Below are 17,326 nucleotides of genomic sequence, written 5' to 3' on the forward strand. Positions count from 1 at the left end.
TTGGAGTGCTTTACTACACAGTTGGCTCAGTTCTCTGTCTCTCTTTTTTTTGCCACCTTCAATCATTCAACAAATAAACACTATGTACTAAAGCATAATACCTCTACTTCATTAAACTCCAGCCTTAGTTTTCTGTGTCTGTTACTAAAATATCTAAAAGATCTCAATACTTCAACTACAATTTTATTGTTTCAATTAGAAAGACATTCATTATTACTGTTTGCAGCCTCAATTTTTAAATTTATTGTCTATGTTAAACAAAACAATCCTAAGCTTCAAAGTACTATGTAAAACACAGCTAACATTTTTCCTTATTAGTATCACTCCCAGTACATTAAAAATTGATTAGAAGATAAAGACTTACCCATAAAATTTTTTAAATCTGAAGGTAATCCTAAAATGAAAACAATTACCCTCAGAAATGAAGCTGTATGCCAAATCACTGATTCACTTTTTTAGATTTCAAAGCAAAAAGGACCAGGTTAAATGAAGAGCAGAAATTACATTTTAACAATAAAGTTCTATCTTTCTTTATTTCCAGTTTTTATTCATCTTTTTTTTAAATCAAGAATTCAGGATGTAGACTAAATTAACTCTAGTCAAATCAAATACATCTCAGCAATAATTCAGTTACAAGGCTGAACACCTGATGTTCTGGGAACTGAATTTATCACTTCTTCTGGCATGTCTACAGGTGGTAGCAAAAAAGCCTTACTTTTTTTTTTGGCTCATTAGTCTTACCATCTGACTTACCATCCGACATATCCTTAAGGACCAGATTCTCCAACTCACTCCACTCAGTGTTCAGACGTTTCATTAACTTAAATGCATTTACAGGGTGTCCAACAAATCCTTCTGGATCTTTTGTTGCTGTGCTGGTTAGCTGATCTAACTTCTCTGCCCATCTAAAAATGTAAGACATAAGTGGAATCTACATAAAGTATATACACACTCAATGAGGAAGAAGACTAGTAAAGCACTCAAAAAAGATTAGAGGGTTTTGAGTTAAAACTATATTTAAAATCCTTTTAAAAGTAAAATTACAAAGGATTTTTAAAAAGCAAGATTCTCTTACAGATAAAATCTAACTTGGCAAAATCAAAATATAACTACAAGACTTTTTGTTTTAGTTTTGTTTCTCCCAAATGGTTACAGTAAACGTAACCTATCTTAGTAAAAGTTGTGATTGGATCCCTCTAGTAAGAATCGAAAAATTTATTTCCCTACAGGTCCTTAAAGCCAAATAATTGATTATTACAAAGTAATCAGCCCAATCCAATTTCAGTTACATGTTCATTTAAATCAAACTTACAGCAAAATTTTATATTCAGTATCTAGAAACTGTATTTTAAAACAAAAATACTGAATACTTAGCTACTCATTAAACAAAGGCTAGGAACTCTCAGGTCAGAATTAAATATGAACCTGAGTCAATTAAAAATAAATTAGGGGACTTCCCTGGTGGCGCAGTGGTTAAGAATCCACCTGTCAATGCAGGGTACATGGGTTCCAGCCCTGGTCTGGGAAGATTTCCACATGCCGCGGAACAACTAAGCCCATGCACCAAAACTACTGAGCCTGCACTCTAGAGCCCACAAGCCACAACTACTGAGCCCACGTGCCACAGCTACTGAAGCCCGCACGCCTAGAGCCTGTGCTCTGCAACAAGAGAAGCCACTGCAATGAAAAGCCCACGCACGCAACAAACAGTAGTTCCCACTCGCCACAACAAGAGAAAGCCCGCACACAGCAACAAAGATCCAACGCAGCCATAAATAAATAAATAAATAAATTTAAATAAATAAATTAGCATTTAAGGAAAAACTATATCAATTAAATAATACTATACTTATCACTGTAATCTCTAGAATGGAACCATAGGACTGAAGGATAAATAGCAGTGGAAAATTGCTCCAGAAGGTGGCTTGATTAGGGAGGTTAGAAGAGGATAGAAGATATTAGCAACCATTGAAAAAAATTGTCAGTCAATGACCCATACCCATTTATATTCTTATCTCAATCCATATTCTTCAACTGAAGTCTTAGCCTGGGCCTAACTTCTGTTTTCTGTGCTCCTACTTTAGCCATTTCAACTGGCCTTTTAAGACTGACAGAGGGCTTTCACTTTCACTCAGAGAATGCTTTAGCTCTACCAAGAAAACATGAAGGTGGAATCAGAGTCATAATAAGTAAAACACTTTGCTTACTTTTTTATTTGTTCTAATTTGTCCTCTTCTGCCTTAATATAGTCTTTCAGGGAAGTCACCAGATCTTTTTCAGTACGGATCAAATCAGTCATCTGACCTAGAAGGAGAAAAAGGGAAGAAAGTAATCAAATACCCATACTGGTCAAAACAAGTATTTTTGAATAATTTAAGAATGATTGAGAATGCTTCATTCTGAGAGGACTTACCTGGCATGAATCAGATATGTTGGAGAGAGCATCATTTTTTTTTTCTTTTTTTCCTTTTTTAAAAACCAGATAAATAAAAATAAAGCCGGAAACTCTTCTAATCATGTGTTCCAATTCAAATTTTCAAGCTACTTAATTCTGCAAGCTTGGACCATATCGACAAATTGTCTTTCATCTAAAAATTTATTTTTTAATTTCAAAACCTTACTTTCCAAGGATCAATGTTTCTTCTTCCCTACCTCCCCTCTCACCTTTTTGTGGTTTTGAAACTACTTAGAACTAAATTTTTATTCAATAAACAAAGACCACACTAACAAAAAGTATACTTCTCAACTGCAATTCAAATATCCATATTTAGTTATGCATAAGGGGAAAACAGAACTCATCATTTTACATCCCAAAATGAGGTTTCATAACTATAGTACTTGTTTGTGTTTTATTTAGCTCCACAATCATGTGAGGGTAGAACTGGTCAACAAGATGACAGAAAACTTCTCTTTTAAGACATATGAAGTATGTATATAGGAAAACATAAAAGACTAAGTATATACATTAAATGATTTGCTGGGTGGACTCATTACCAGAGAATTTTCTTTGGTATGCTTTTCTAAATTTTCATAAATTTCTAATCTGAAAATGTATTCCTTTTGTAATCAGAGAAAATAATTTAAAGAAAACAATTGAATTTAAAAATGAGAGAGACTTTTAGAGGGAAAGGGACTGAAGTAATGTTTCAGTCTCTGGGAACACAAATGTATTGGTTTTTACTGATCTAAAAAACACTAAAAAATGTAAATTTTTAAATGCAAAAACAACAAAAAATAATTAAGACTTACCAATTGAAGTAAAAAAGCCTGGATCAGCCAAAGACTGGGGAAGTAGAAACCCTACAACTAAAATACACCAGATCATCTTCAGAGGCTTACTTTTACAGGATCGCACACCTATAAGAGAAATATGGCCATTATTTTTAAAAAGGAGGACTTCCCTGGTGGCGCAGTGGTTAAGAATCCGCCTGCCAATGCAGGGGACATGGGTTTGAGCCCTGGTCCGGGAAGATCCCGCATGCCGCAGAGCAACTAAGCCCATGCACCACAACTACTGACCCTGTGCTCTAGAGCCCACGAGCCACAGCTACTGAAGCTCACATGCCTAGAGCCCGTGCTCCGCAACAAGAGAAGCCACCGCAGTGAGAAGCCCACGCACTGCAATGAAGAGTAGCCCCCGCTCGCCACAACTAGAGAAAGGCTGCGCACAGCAACAAAGACCCGACTCAGCCAGAAATAAATTTAAAATAAAATAAAATAAAATGTTAGAATATGCTTAAAGGGAAAAAAGGTTTCAGAGCTTTCTGATTAATCCTCTAAATTGCTAACTTGTTCCATCTTTTCCCTGCAATGGCCTTAAATTTTAAAATAAGTTCAATTAAAAGTTGCAGATATTGGGGTGATGAAAACGTTCTAAAATATACGGTGGTGATCAACTGTTGAAGAACACTGTGAAAGTACTAAAAAGTACGCAAGCATGAACATGGGTGAATAGTGTGGTATATGAATTATATCTCAATAAAGCTGTTTTATTTTTTAAAAGTTGTACAGAATTAAAAAAAAAAATACCAACCAACCCTGTCGATTTAAGCTAGCAATTTCTCTCAAAGGGTCCAATGCTGAGCTTTTTCTCTTATCTACTGTGTTCTATGTAAAAAATCCTTAGCCCAGTACAAAGTTATGGCATTTTTTTCTAAAACCTGGCAGCAAAGCCCTTCTGTCTTTTTTGCTTTGTCCCCCGTAGGGCTGTCTTTTCTGGAATGGATTGTTCATGGCAGATGCAGATTATCAACTAACCAGTAGAAAGTTTTTTACCCTGCTTTCCCAAAGGCCCTGTTAGCACTCTTCTCTTGCTCCTTCTCCACAACATACATGGACTTTAAGTCCTTCTCCTTTATTACCTTACAGGAAAATAAATTACAACTGCAGTACTATTCGCCCCAATAACAGACACCCACTGGTTATTCTGACTTGTCACCCTATTCCTCTTTGGTACAGGCACCTCTGACTCTTCCCAAGTGACTTCTAAAGCAACAGGTTCAAGTCCACATTGGAAAACTCCCTATTACACACATACACACACAAAACACTTTTCCTTAACTTGAATCACTAAAAATAGGTCACCACAGAAACTGACACTGACCTCCTGGAAGTACTCCTAAGTCTCCTCCCTCAAGTCTGCAAACTTCCAGTTACTTCCAGAACCACACAGTAGTGAAATACACTGTTCTCTTGGCTGCTTTACAGTAACTCTTTGGGAAGGCTTCTAGCATGCAGCAGATGCAGACACATCCTCTCCTGGGTTCCTGCCAAAGCCCAAGACTTTTTCAAAATCCTGGGCTGTCTCAACAGTCTAGAATTTTCTCACTGTTTAAACAGATTTCTGCCATAATTTCTTCATAAATAAATGTTATTTCCAGCAAATACAAATGCTTTTGCTGTACTAACAGAAGGCTAATCAGAAATGTTGTCTAAACGTTTAACTCTGATGAGAAAGTTTACATTTGTCAGATAAGAGCTTATCATTTTTTGCACTGCTAAAATATATTTTGTCCCTAAAGTTTCTGTCAACTTTTATCATCCTTAAACCTCACAATGAATCAAGAACCATTAGCCTACAGAAATTACAAAAAAGAAGCTTGAAAACTGCTTTATTCTAGATGGAATAAAGAGTTATAATCAACAACAAAAAAAAAAACAAAAGGAAAAGTTATTGGATCTCTGAAAGGAGAGAAGAATTTTTAAACTTAAAAATGATAAGACAACCTATCAAAAGCCAGATGGAATTATATACACAAAATAATTTAGGTTTATGTATGTTTTTTAAAAATTAACTACAAACTAGGAAACTAAAGAAAACAGAGCTCATTTAAGGCACTCCTACAAATCAGTAAGAAAACTACTAAGATGTTAGTAGATAAGTGGAGTAATAAACCAGAAAGCCACAAAAGAGGAACTATAGTTAACTAAACCCCAAAAAAACAAAAACAAAAACTCACTCATTGGTATTCAAGGACACAAAAAATTGAAATAAGATAGCCAGTTTTTGCCTATCAAATGAACAATTAAACAAATTTAACAACTTAATTTAAAATATCTGATAGTGTTATATGTCAAGAAACTTAAAGTGAACATATTCCTTACTTGTAAATTTAAATGAAAAACAAGGAGACGAAGGGAAGCTGGCGGAAGAGTAAGACGTGGAGATCACCTTCCTCCCCACAGATACACCAGAAATACATCTACACGTGGAACAACTCCTACAGAGCACCTACTGAACGCTGGCAGAAGACCTCAGACCTCCCAAAAGGCAAGAAACTCCCCACGTACCTGGGTACGGCAAAAGAAAAAAGAATAAACAGAGACAAAAGGATAGGGACGGGACTTGCACCAGTGGGAGGGAGCTGTGAAGGAGGAAAGGTTTCCACACACTAGGAAGCCCCTTCGCGGGCGGAGACTGCGGGTAGCGGAGGGGAAAAGCATCGGGGCCGTGGAGGAGAGCACAGCAACAGGGGTGCGGAGGGGAAAGCGGAGAGATTCCCGCACGGAGGATCAGTGCCGACCGGCACTCACCAGCCCGAGAGGCTTGTCTGCTCACCCGCTGGGGCGGCGGGGCTGGGAGCTGAGGCTCGGGCTTCGGTCGCAGCGCAGGGAGAGGACTGGGGTTGGCAGTGTGAACACAGCCTGCAGGGGGTTAGTGCACCACGGCTAGCCGGGAGGGAGTCCGGGAAAAAGTCTGGACCTGCCTGCTTAAAGGAGCTCCAGAGAAGGGCGCGAGCCGCGGCTAAAAGCGCGGACCCCAGAGACAGGCATGAGACGCTAAGGCTGCTGCTGCCGCCACCAACAAGCCTGTATGCGAGCACAGGTCACTGTCCACACCCCCTTCCAGGGAGCCTGTGCAGCCCGCCACTGCCAGGGTCCCGGGATCCAGGGACAACTTCCCCTGGAGAACACATGGCGCGCCTCAGGCTGGTGTAACGTCACGCTGGCCTCTGCCGCCGCAGGCTCGCCCCACACTCCGTGCCCCTCCCTCCCCGCCCCCCCACCCCCCGGCCTGAGTGAGCCAGAGTCCCCGAAGCAGCTGCTCCTTTAACCCCGTCCTGTCTGAGTGAAGAACAGATGCCCTCCGGCGACCTACACGCAGAGGCGGGGCCAAATCCAAAGCTGAGCCCCTGGGAGCTGTGAGAACAGAGATGAGAAAGGGAAATAAATCTCTCCCAGCAGCCTCAGAAGCAGTGGATTAAAGCTCCACAATCAACTTGATGAACCCTGTATCTGTGGAATACATGAATAGACAACGAATCATCCCAAATTGAGGAGGTGGGCTTTGAGAGCAAGATTTATGATTTTTTCCCCTTTTCCTTTTTTGTGAGTGTGTATGTGTATGCTTCTGTGTGAGACTTTGTCTGTATAGCTTTGCTTCCACCATTTGTCCTAGGGTTCTATCCGTCCATTTAAATTTTTTTCTTAATAATTATTTTTATTTTAATAACTATTATATTTTATCTTATTTTATTTTACTTTATCTTCTTTTTTTCCTTCCTCCCTCCTTCCCTCCCTCCCTCCCTCCCTCCTTCCTTCCTTTCTTTCTTTCTCTTTCTACTTCTACTAATTCTTTCTTTCTACTTTTTCTCCCTTTTATTCTGAGCCATGTGGATGAAAGGCTCTTGGTGCTGCAGCCAGGAGTAAGTGCTGTGCCTCTGAGGTGGGAGAGCCAACTTCAGGACACTGGTCCACAAGAGACCTCCCAGCTCCACATAATATCAAATGGCGAAAATCTCCCAGAGATCTCCATCTCAATACCAGCACCCAGCTTCACTCAACGACCAGCAAGCTACAGTGCTGGACACCCTATGCCAAACAACTAGCAAGACAGGAACACAACCCCACCCATTAGCAGAGAGGCTGCCTAAAATCATAATAAGTCCACAGACACCCCAAAACACACCACCAGACGTGGACCTGCCCACCAGAAAGACAAGGTCCAGCCTCATCCACCAGAACACAGGCACTAGTCCCCTCCACCAGGAAGCCTACACAACCCACTGAACCAACCTTAGCCACTGGGGACAGACACCAAAAACAACGGGAACTACGAACCTGCAGCCTGCAAAAAGGAGACTCAAATACAGTAAGATAAGCAAAATGAGAAGACAGAAAAACACAAGCAGATGAAGGAGAAAGATTAAAACCCACCAGACCTAACAAATGAAGAGGAAACAGGCAGTCTACCTGAAAAAGAATTCAGAATAATGATAGTAAAGATGATCCAAAATCGTGGAAATAGAATAGACAAAATGCAAGAAACATTTAACAAGGACCTAGAAGAACTAAAGATGAAACAAACAACTATGAACAACACAATAAATGAGATTAAAAATACTCTAGAAGGGATCAATAGCAGAATAACTAAGGCAGAAGAACGGATAAGTGACCTGGAAGATAAAATAGTGAAAATAACTACTGCAGAGCAGAAGAAAGAAAAAAGAATGAAAAGAACTGAGGACAGTCTCAGAGACCTCTGGGACAACATTAAACGCACCAACATTCGAATTATAGGGGTTCCAGAAGAAGAAGAGAAAAAGAAAGGGACTGAGAAAATATTTGAAGAGATTATAGTTGAAAATTTCACTAATATGGGAAAGGAAATAATCAAGTCCAGGAAGCACAGAGAGTCCCACACAGGATAAATCCAAGGACAAATATGCCAAGACACATATTAATCAAACTGTCAAAAATTAAATACAAAGAAAACATATTAAAAGCAGCAAGGGAAAAACAACAAATAACACACAAGGGAATCCCCAGCAGAAACTCTACAAGCCAGAAGGGACTGGCAGGACATATTTAAAGTGATGAAGGAGATAAACCGGCAACCAAGATTACTCCACCCAGCAAGGATCTCATTCAGATTTGATGGAGAAATTAAAACCTTTACAGACAAGCAAAAGCTGAGAGAGTTCAGCACCACCAAACCAGCTTTACAACAAATGCTAAAGGAACTTCTCTAGGCAAGAAACACAAGAGAAGGAAAACGAACCCAAAACAATTAAGAAAATGGGAATAGGAACATACATATCGATAATTACCTTAAATGTAAATGGATTAAATGCTCCCACCAAAAGACACAGATTGGCTGAATGGATACAAAAACGAGACCCATATATATGCTGTCTACAAGAGACCCACTTCAGACCTAGAGACACATACAGACTGTAAGTAAGGGGATGGAAAAAGATATTCCATGCAAATGGAAACCAAAAGAAAGCTAGAGTAGCAATTCTCATATCAGACAAAACAGACTTTAAAATAGACTCTTACAAGAGACAAAGAAGGACACTACATAATGATCAAGGGATCGATCCAAGAAGAAGATATAACAATTGTAAATATTTATGCACCCAACACAGGAGCACCTCAATACATAAGGCAAACACTAACAGCCATAAAAGGGGAACTCGACAGTAACACATTCAGAGTACGGGACTTTAACACCCCACTTTCACCAATGGACAGATCATCCAAAATGAAAATAAATAAGGAAACACAAGCTTTAAATGATACATTACACAAGATGGACTTAATTGATATTTATAGGACATTCCATCCAAAAACAACAGAATACATATTTTTCTCAACTGCTCATGGAACGTTCTCCAGGATAGATCATATCTTGGGTCACAAATCAAGCCTTGGTAATTTTAAGAAAATCGAAATTGTATCAAGTATCTTTTCTGACCACAATGCTATGAGACTAGATATCAATTACGGGAAAAGATCTGTAAAAAATGCAAACACATGGAGGCTAAACAATATACTACTTAATAACGAAGTGATCACTGAAGAAATCAAAGAGGAAATCAAAAAATACCTAGAAACAAATGACAATGCAGACACGACGACCCAAAACCTATGGGATGCAGCAAAAGCAGTTCTAAGAGGAAATTTTATAGCAATACAATCCTACCTTAAGAAACAGGAAACATCTAGAATAAACAACCTAAACTTGCACCTGAAGAAATTAGAGAAAGAAGAACAAAAAAAACCCAAAGTTAGCAGAAGGAAAGAAATCATAAAAATCAGATCAGAAATAAATGAAAAAGAAATGAAGGAAATGAGAGCAACGATCAATAAAAGTAAAAGCTCCTTCTTTGAGAAGATAAACAAAATTGATAAACCATTAAGCCAGACTCATTAAGAAAAAAAGGGAGAAGACTCAAATCAATAGAATTAGAAATGAAAAAGGAGAAGTAACAACTACACTGCAGAAATACAAAAGATCATGAGAGATTACTACAAGCAACTCTATGCCAATAAAATGGACAACCTGGAAGAAATGGACAAATTCTTAGAAATGCACAACCTGCCAAGACTGAATCAGGAAGAAATAGAAAATATGAACAGACCAATCACAAGCAATGAAATTGAAACTGTGATTAAAAATCTTCTAACAAACAAAAGCCCAGGACCAGATGGCTTCACAGGCGAATGCTATCAAACATTTAGAGAAGAGCTAACACCTATCCTTCTCAAACTCTTCCAAAATATAGCAGAGGGAGGAACACTCCCAAACTCATTCTACGAGGCCACCATCACAGTGATACCAAAACCAGACAAGGATGTCACAAAGAAAGAAAACTACAGGCCAATATCACTGATGAACACAGATGCAAAAATCCTCAACAAAATACTAGCAAACAGAATCCAACAGCACATTAAAAGGATCATACACCATGATCAAGTGGGGTTTATTCCAGGAATGCTAAGATTCTTCAGTATATGCAAATCAATCAATGTGATAAACCATATTAACAAATTGAAGGAGAAAAACCATATGATCATCTCAATAGATGCAGAGAATGCTTTCAACAAAATTAAACACCCATTTATAATAAAAACCCTGCAGAAAGTAGGCACAAAGGGCACTTTCCTCAACATAATAAAGGCCATATATGACAAACCCACAGCCAACATCGTCCTCAATGGTGAAAAACTGAAAGCATTTTCACTAAGATCAGGAACAAGACAAGGTTGCCCACTCTCACCACTCTTATTCAACATAGTTTTGGAAGCTTTAGCCACAGCAATCAGAGAAGAAAAGGAAATAAAAGGAATCCAAATTGGAAAAGAAGAAGTAAAGCTGTCACTGTTTGCAGATGACATGATATTATACATAGAGAATCCTAAAGATGCTACCAGAAAACTATTAGAGCTAATCAATGAATTTGGTAAAGTTGCAGGATACAAAATTAATGCACAGAAATCTCTGGCATTCCTATACACTAATGACAAAAAGTCTGAAAGTGAAATCAAGAAAACACTCCATTTACCATTGCAAGAAAAAGAATAAAATATCTAAGAATAAACCTACCTAAGGAGACAAAAGACCTGCATGCAGAAATTTATAAGACACTGATGAAAGAAATTAAAGATGATACAAGTAGATGGAGACATATACCATGTTCGTGGATTGGAAGAATCAACATTGTGAAAATGCCTCTACTACCCAAAGCAGTCTACAGATTCAATGCAATCCCTATCAAAATACCACTGGCATTTTTCACAGAACTAGAACAAAAAATTTCACAATTTGTATGGAAACACAAAAGACCCTGAATAGCGAAAGCAATCTTGAGAACGAAAAACGGAGCTGGAGGAATCAGGCTCCCTGACTTCAGACTGTACTACAAAGCTACAGTAATCAAGACAGTATGGTACTGGCACAAAAAACAGAAATATAGATCAATGGAACAGGATAGAAAGCCCAGAGATAAACCCACGTACCTATGGTCAACTTATCTTTGATAAAGGAGGCAGGAATGTACAGTGTAGAAAGGACAGCCTCTTCAATAAGTGGTGCTGGGAAAACTGGAAAGGTACATGTAAAAGTATGAGATTAGATCACTCCCTAACACCATACACAAAAATAAGCTCAAAATGGATTAAAGACCTAAATGTAGGGCCAGAATATACCCTGAGAAAACCATAATTCAAAAAGAGTCATGTACCAAAATGTTCACTGCAGCTCTATTTACAATAGCCCGGAGATGGAAACAACCTAAGCATCCATCATCGGATGAATGGATAAAGAAGATGTGGCACATATATACAATGGAATATTACTCAGCCATAAAAAGAAACGAAATTGAGCTATTTGTAATGAGGTGGATAGACCTAGAGTCTGTCACACAGAGTGAAGTAAGTCAGAAAGAGAAAGACAAATACCGTATGCTAACACATATATATGGAATTTAAGAAAAAAAAATGTCATGAAGAACCTAGGGGTAAGACAGGAATAAAGACACAGACCTACTAGAGAATGGACTTGAGGATATGGGAAGGGGGAAGGGTAAGCTGTGACAAAGCGAGAAAGAGGCATGGACATGTATACACTACCAAACGTAAGGTAGATAGCTAGTGGGAAGCAGCTGCATAGCACAGGGAGATCAGCTCGGTGCTTTGTGACCGCCTAGAGGGGTGGGATAGGGAGGTGGGAGGGAGGGAGACGCAAGAGGGAAGAGATATGGGAACATATGTATATGTATAACTGATTCACTTTGTTATAAAGCAGAAACTAACACACCATTGTAAAGCAATTATACTCCAATAAAGATGTAAAAAAATAAATAAAAATAAATAAATGAAAAACAAGATTTAAAAATTAACATCAACTCTCAATCATTGCTGGTGGGATTGCAAAATGGTACAGCCACTTTGGAAGACAGTTTGGCAGTTTCTTAAAAAATTAAAAATACTCTTACGATATGATCCAGCAATCATGCTCCTTAGTATTTACCCAATGGAGTTGAATATTTATGTCCCCACAAAAACCTGCACATGTATATTTATAGCAGCTTATTTTATAATAGCCAAAACCTGGAAGCAACCAAGATTTCCTTTAGTAGGTGAATGGATACACTGTGATACATCTAGACAACAGAAAATTCAATGCTAAAAAGAAATGAGCTATCAAGCCATTAGAAAAATAAACATGGAGGAGAGAAATGTGTATTACTAAGTGAAAGAAGTCAATCTGAAAAGGCTACTATATACTGCATGACTCCAACTATATGACACTCTGGAAGAAATAAAACTATGAAGAGAGTAAAAAGATCAGTGGTTAATGGAAGGAGGGCAGATGAACAGATGAAGCATAGAGGAATTTTAGGGCAGTGAAAATATTCTACAATATCATAACGATGAATACGTGTCATTATACATTAGTTCAAATTCATAGAACTTACAACACCAAGAGTAAAGGGGTAATGTTAAACTATGGACTTTGGGCAATTACAATGTGTCAATGTAGATTCATCAATTTTAACAAATATGACATTCTGGTGAGGGACTATGCATGTGTGGGGGCAGGGAGTACATGGGACATCTCTGTACCATCCTCACAATTTTGCTGTAAAAAAAAAGAACTCCTGAAAAAAAATAAACATCATACAACCCTGCTGGAATCTGTATTGAATGAGATTGTTTCTACTACACTCTGACAGAAAGTTATAAATAAATACTAATCAAAACAAAGAGGAGGGCTTCCTTGGTGGCGCAGTGGTTGAGAGTCCGCCTGCCGATGCAGGGGACACGGGTTTGTGCCCCAGTCCAGGAAGATCCCACATGCTGCAGAACAGCTAGGCCCGTGAGCCATGGCCGCTGAGCCTGTGCGTCCGGGCCTGTGCTCCGCAGCGAGAGAGGCCACAACAGTGACAGGCCCGCGTACCGCAAAAAAAAAAACAAAAACAAAGAGGGACTTCCCTGGTGATTCACTGGTTGAGAATCCACCTGCCAATACAGGGGACACGGGGTTCAATCTCTGGGCTGGGAATATCCCACATGCCACAGAACAACTAAGCCCATGCGCCACAACTACTGAGCCTGTGCTCTAGAACCTGCGAGCCACAACTACTGAAGCCCGCACACTCTAGGGCCCACTTGTTGCAACTACTGAAGCCTGCGCCCAGAGTCCATGCTCAGCAACAAGAGAAGCCACCGCAATGAGAAGCTCACACACCACAACGAAGAGCAGGCCCCACCTGCCACAACTAGAGAAAGCCCGCACACAGCAATGAAGACCCAACGCAGCCAAAAAAAAAAAAAAAAAAAAGGAAGAAAAAGAAAAAAATTAACATTAGAGGGAAGACAGCAGAAGCAAGAAGAACTACAATCCTGCAGCCTGTGGAACAAAAACCACATTCACAGAAATATAGACAAGATGAAAAAGCAGAGGGCTATGTACCAGATGAAGAAACAAGATAACACCCCAGAAAAACAACTAAATGAAGTGGAGATAGGCAACCTTCCAGAAAAAGAACAATCATAGTGAAGATGATCCAGGACCTCGGAAAAAGAATGGAGGCAAAGATTGAGAAGATGCAAGAAATGTTTAACAAAGACCTAGAAGAATTAAAGAACAAACAAACAGAAATGAACAATACAATAACTGAAATGAAAAATACACTAGAAGGAATCAATAGCAGAATAACTGAGGCAGAAGAACGGATAAGTGACCTGGAAGACAGCATGGTGGAATTCACTGCCATGGAACAGAATAAAGAAAAAAGAATGAAAAGAAACGAAGACAGCCTAAGAGACCTCTGGGACAACATTAAATGCAACAACATTCGCACTACAGGCGTCCCAGAAGGAGGAGAGAGAGAAAGGACCCGAGAAAATATTTGAAGAGATTAGAGTCAAAAACTTCCCTAACATGGGAAAGGATGTAGCCAACCAAGTCCAGGAAGTACAGAGAGTCCCATATAGGATAAACCCAAGAAGAAACACGCCGAGACACACAGTAATCAAACTGGCAAAAACTAAAGATGAAGAAATATTACTAAAAGCAGCAAGGGAAAAATGACAAATAACATACAAGGGAACTCCCATAAGGTTAACAGCTGATTTCTCAGCAGAAACTCTACAAGCCATAAGGGAGTGGCATGATATACTTAAAGTGCTGAAAGGGAAGAACCTACAACCAAGATTACTCTACACGGCAAGGATCTCATTCAGATTCGATGGAGAAATCAAAAGCTTTACAGACAAGCAAAGCTAAGAATATTCAGCACCATCAAAGCAGCTCTACAACAAATGCTAAAGGAACTTCTCTAAATGGGAATCACAAGAGAAGAAAAGGACCTACAAAAATAAACCCAAAGCAATTAGGAAAATGGTAATAGGAACACACATATCAATAATTATCTTAAACATGAATGGATTAAATGCTCCAACCAAAAGACACAGGCTTGCTGAATAGATACAAAAACAAGACCCATATACCTGCAGTCTACAAGAGACCCACTTCAGACCTAGGGACACATTCAGTCTGAAACTGAGGGGATGGAAAAAGATATTCCATGCAAATGGAAATCAAAAGAAAGTTGGAGTAGCAATACTCATATCAGATAAAATTGACCTTAAAATAAAGAATGGGGACTTCCCTGGTGGTGCAGTGGTTAAGAATCTGCCTGCCAATGCAGGGGACGCGGGTTCGAGCCCTGGTCCGGAAAGATCCCACATGCCGCGGAGCGGCTAGGCCTGTGTGCCACAACTACTGAGCCCGTGCTCTAGAGCCAGCGAACCACAACTACTGAGCCCACGTGCCTAGAGCCCGTGGTCTGCAACAGGAGAAGCCACCGCAATGAGAGGCCTGAGCACTGCAATGAAGAGCAGCCCCTGCTCGCCACAACTGGAGAGGGCCCGCGCACAACAACGAAGACCCAACGTAGCCAAGAATAGATAAATAAATAAAATAAATTTAAAAAAAAAAAAAAAAAGAATGTTACAAGAGACAAAGAAGGACACTACATAATGATCAAGGGATCAATCCAAGAAGAAGATATAACAATTATAAATATATATGCACCCAACATAGGAGCACCTCAATACATAAGGCAACTGCTAACAGCTATAAAAGAGGATATCGACAGTAACACAATAACAGTGGGGGACTTTAACACGTCACTTACACCAATGGACAGATCATCCAAGCAGAAAATAAATAAGGAAACAGAAGCTTTAAACGACACAACAGACCAGATAGACTTAACTGATATTTATAGGACATTCCATACAAAAACAGCAGATTACACTTTCTTCTCAAGTGTGCACGGAACATTCTCCAGAATAGATCACATCTTGAGTCACAAATCAAGCCTCAGTAAATTTAAGAAAACTGAAATCATATCAAGCATCTTTTCTGACCACAACACTATGAGATTAGAAATCAATTACAGGGAAAAAAACGTAAAAAACACTAACACATGGAGGCTAAACAATACATTACTAAATAACAAAGAGATCACTGAAGAAATCAAAGAGGAAATCAAAAAATACCCAGAGACAAATGATAATGAAAACACGATGATCCAAAACCTATGGGATGCAGCAAAAGCAGTTCTAAGAGGGTAGTTTATAGCTATACAAGCCTACCTCAAGAAACAAGAAAATAATCTCATATAAACAATCTAATCGTCCACCTAAAGAAACTAGAGAAAGAAGAACATACAAAACCCAAACTTAGCAGAAGGAAAGAAATCATAAAGATCAGAGCAGAAATATACGAAATAGAAACAAAGAAAACAATAGCACAGATCAATAAAACTAAAAGCTGGTTCTTTGAGAAGATAAACAAAACTGATAAACCATTAGCCACACTCATCAAGAAAAAGAGGGAGAGGACTCAAATCAATAAAATTAGAAATGAAAAAGAAGTTACAATGGACACCGCACAAATACAAAGCATCCTAAGAGACTACTACAAGCAACTCTATGCCAATAATATGGACAACCTGGAAGAAATGGACAAATTCTTAGAAAGGTATAACCTTCCAATACTGAACCAGGAAGAAATAGAAAATATGAACAGACCAATCACAAGTAATGAAATTGAAACTGTGATTAAAAATCTTCCAACAAACTAAAGTCCAGGAACAGATGGCTTCACAGGTGAATGCTATCACACATTAGAGAAGAGCTAACACCCATCGTTCTTAAACTCTTCCAAGAAATTGCAGAGGGAGGAACACTCCCAAACTCATTCTATGAGGCCACCATCACCCTGACACCAAAACCAGACAAAGATACTAAAAAAAAAAGAAAATTATAGACCAATATCACTGATGAATATAGATACAAAAATCCTCAACAAAATACTAGCAAACGGAATCCAACAACACGTTAAAAGGATCCTACACCATGATCAAGTGGGATTTATCCCAGTGATGCAAGGATTCTTCAATATACGCAAATCAATCAATGCAATACACCATATTAAACTGAAGAAGAAAAACCATATGATCATCTCAATAGATGCAGAAAAAGCTTTTGACAAAATTCAACAATATATGATAGGAACTCTCCAGAAAGTGGGCAGAGAGGGAACCTACCTCAACATAATAATGGCCATATACGACAAACCCACAGCAAACATCATTCTCAATGGTGAAAAACTGAAAGCATTTCCTCTAAGATCAGGAACAAGACAGGGATGTCCACTCTTGCCACTATTATTCAACATAGTTTTGGAAGTCCTAGCCACAACAATCAGAGAAGAAAAAGAAATAAAAGAAATACAAATTGGAAAAGAAGAAGTAAAACTGTCACTGTTTGCAGATGACATGATACTATACATAGAGAATCCTAAAGATGCCTCCAGAAAACTAGAGCTAATCAATGAATTTGGTAAAGTTGCAGGATACAAAATTAATGCACAGAAATCTCTTGCATTACTATACACAAATGATGAAAAATCTGAAAGAGAAATTAAGGAAACACTCCCATTTACCACTGCAACAAAAAGAATAACATACCTAGGAATAAACCTACCTAGGGAGACAAAAGACCTGTATGCAGAAAACTATAA

The 17,326-nt window shown here is 38.7% G+C and overlaps 1 protein-coding gene across 7 annotated transcripts in view; it reads right to left on the reverse strand.

Moving 5' to 3' along the window:
* The window catches only part of P4HA1 (prolyl 4-hydroxylase subunit alpha 1), a 92,819-nt gene that overhangs the window by 56,766 nt on the left and 18,727 nt on the right, over nt 1–17,326 (reverse strand). For 2 of the 7 annotated variants that reach the window (XM_060126120.1, XM_060126119.1), the window contains exons 2-5: nt 3,250–3,357; nt 2,208–2,304; nt 1,850–1,924; nt 754–905 (exon numbers count right to left, since the gene is read on the reverse strand). In XM_060126120.1, the coding sequence (XP_059982103.1) occupies nt 754–905; nt 1,850–1,924; nt 2,208–2,304; nt 3,250–3,325 (400 nt within the window). In that variant the 5' untranslated portion in view covers nt 3,326–3,357. Of the gene's footprint in view, nt 1–753; nt 906–1,849; nt 1,925–2,207; nt 2,305–3,249; nt 3,358–5,604; nt 5,624–6,033; nt 6,397–17,326 lie in introns of those variants that run through there. The other 5 variants (XM_060126125.1, XM_060126124.1, XM_060126122.1 and 2 more) reach the window with 4 other exon arrangements.

Source organism: Lagenorhynchus albirostris, chromosome 16 (genome assembly GCF_949774975.1).
Source record: "Lagenorhynchus albirostris chromosome 16, mLagAlb1.1, whole genome shotgun sequence".
In the NCBI taxonomy this organism is placed as follows: domain Eukaryota; kingdom Metazoa; phylum Chordata; class Mammalia; order Artiodactyla; family Delphinidae; genus Lagenorhynchus; species Lagenorhynchus albirostris.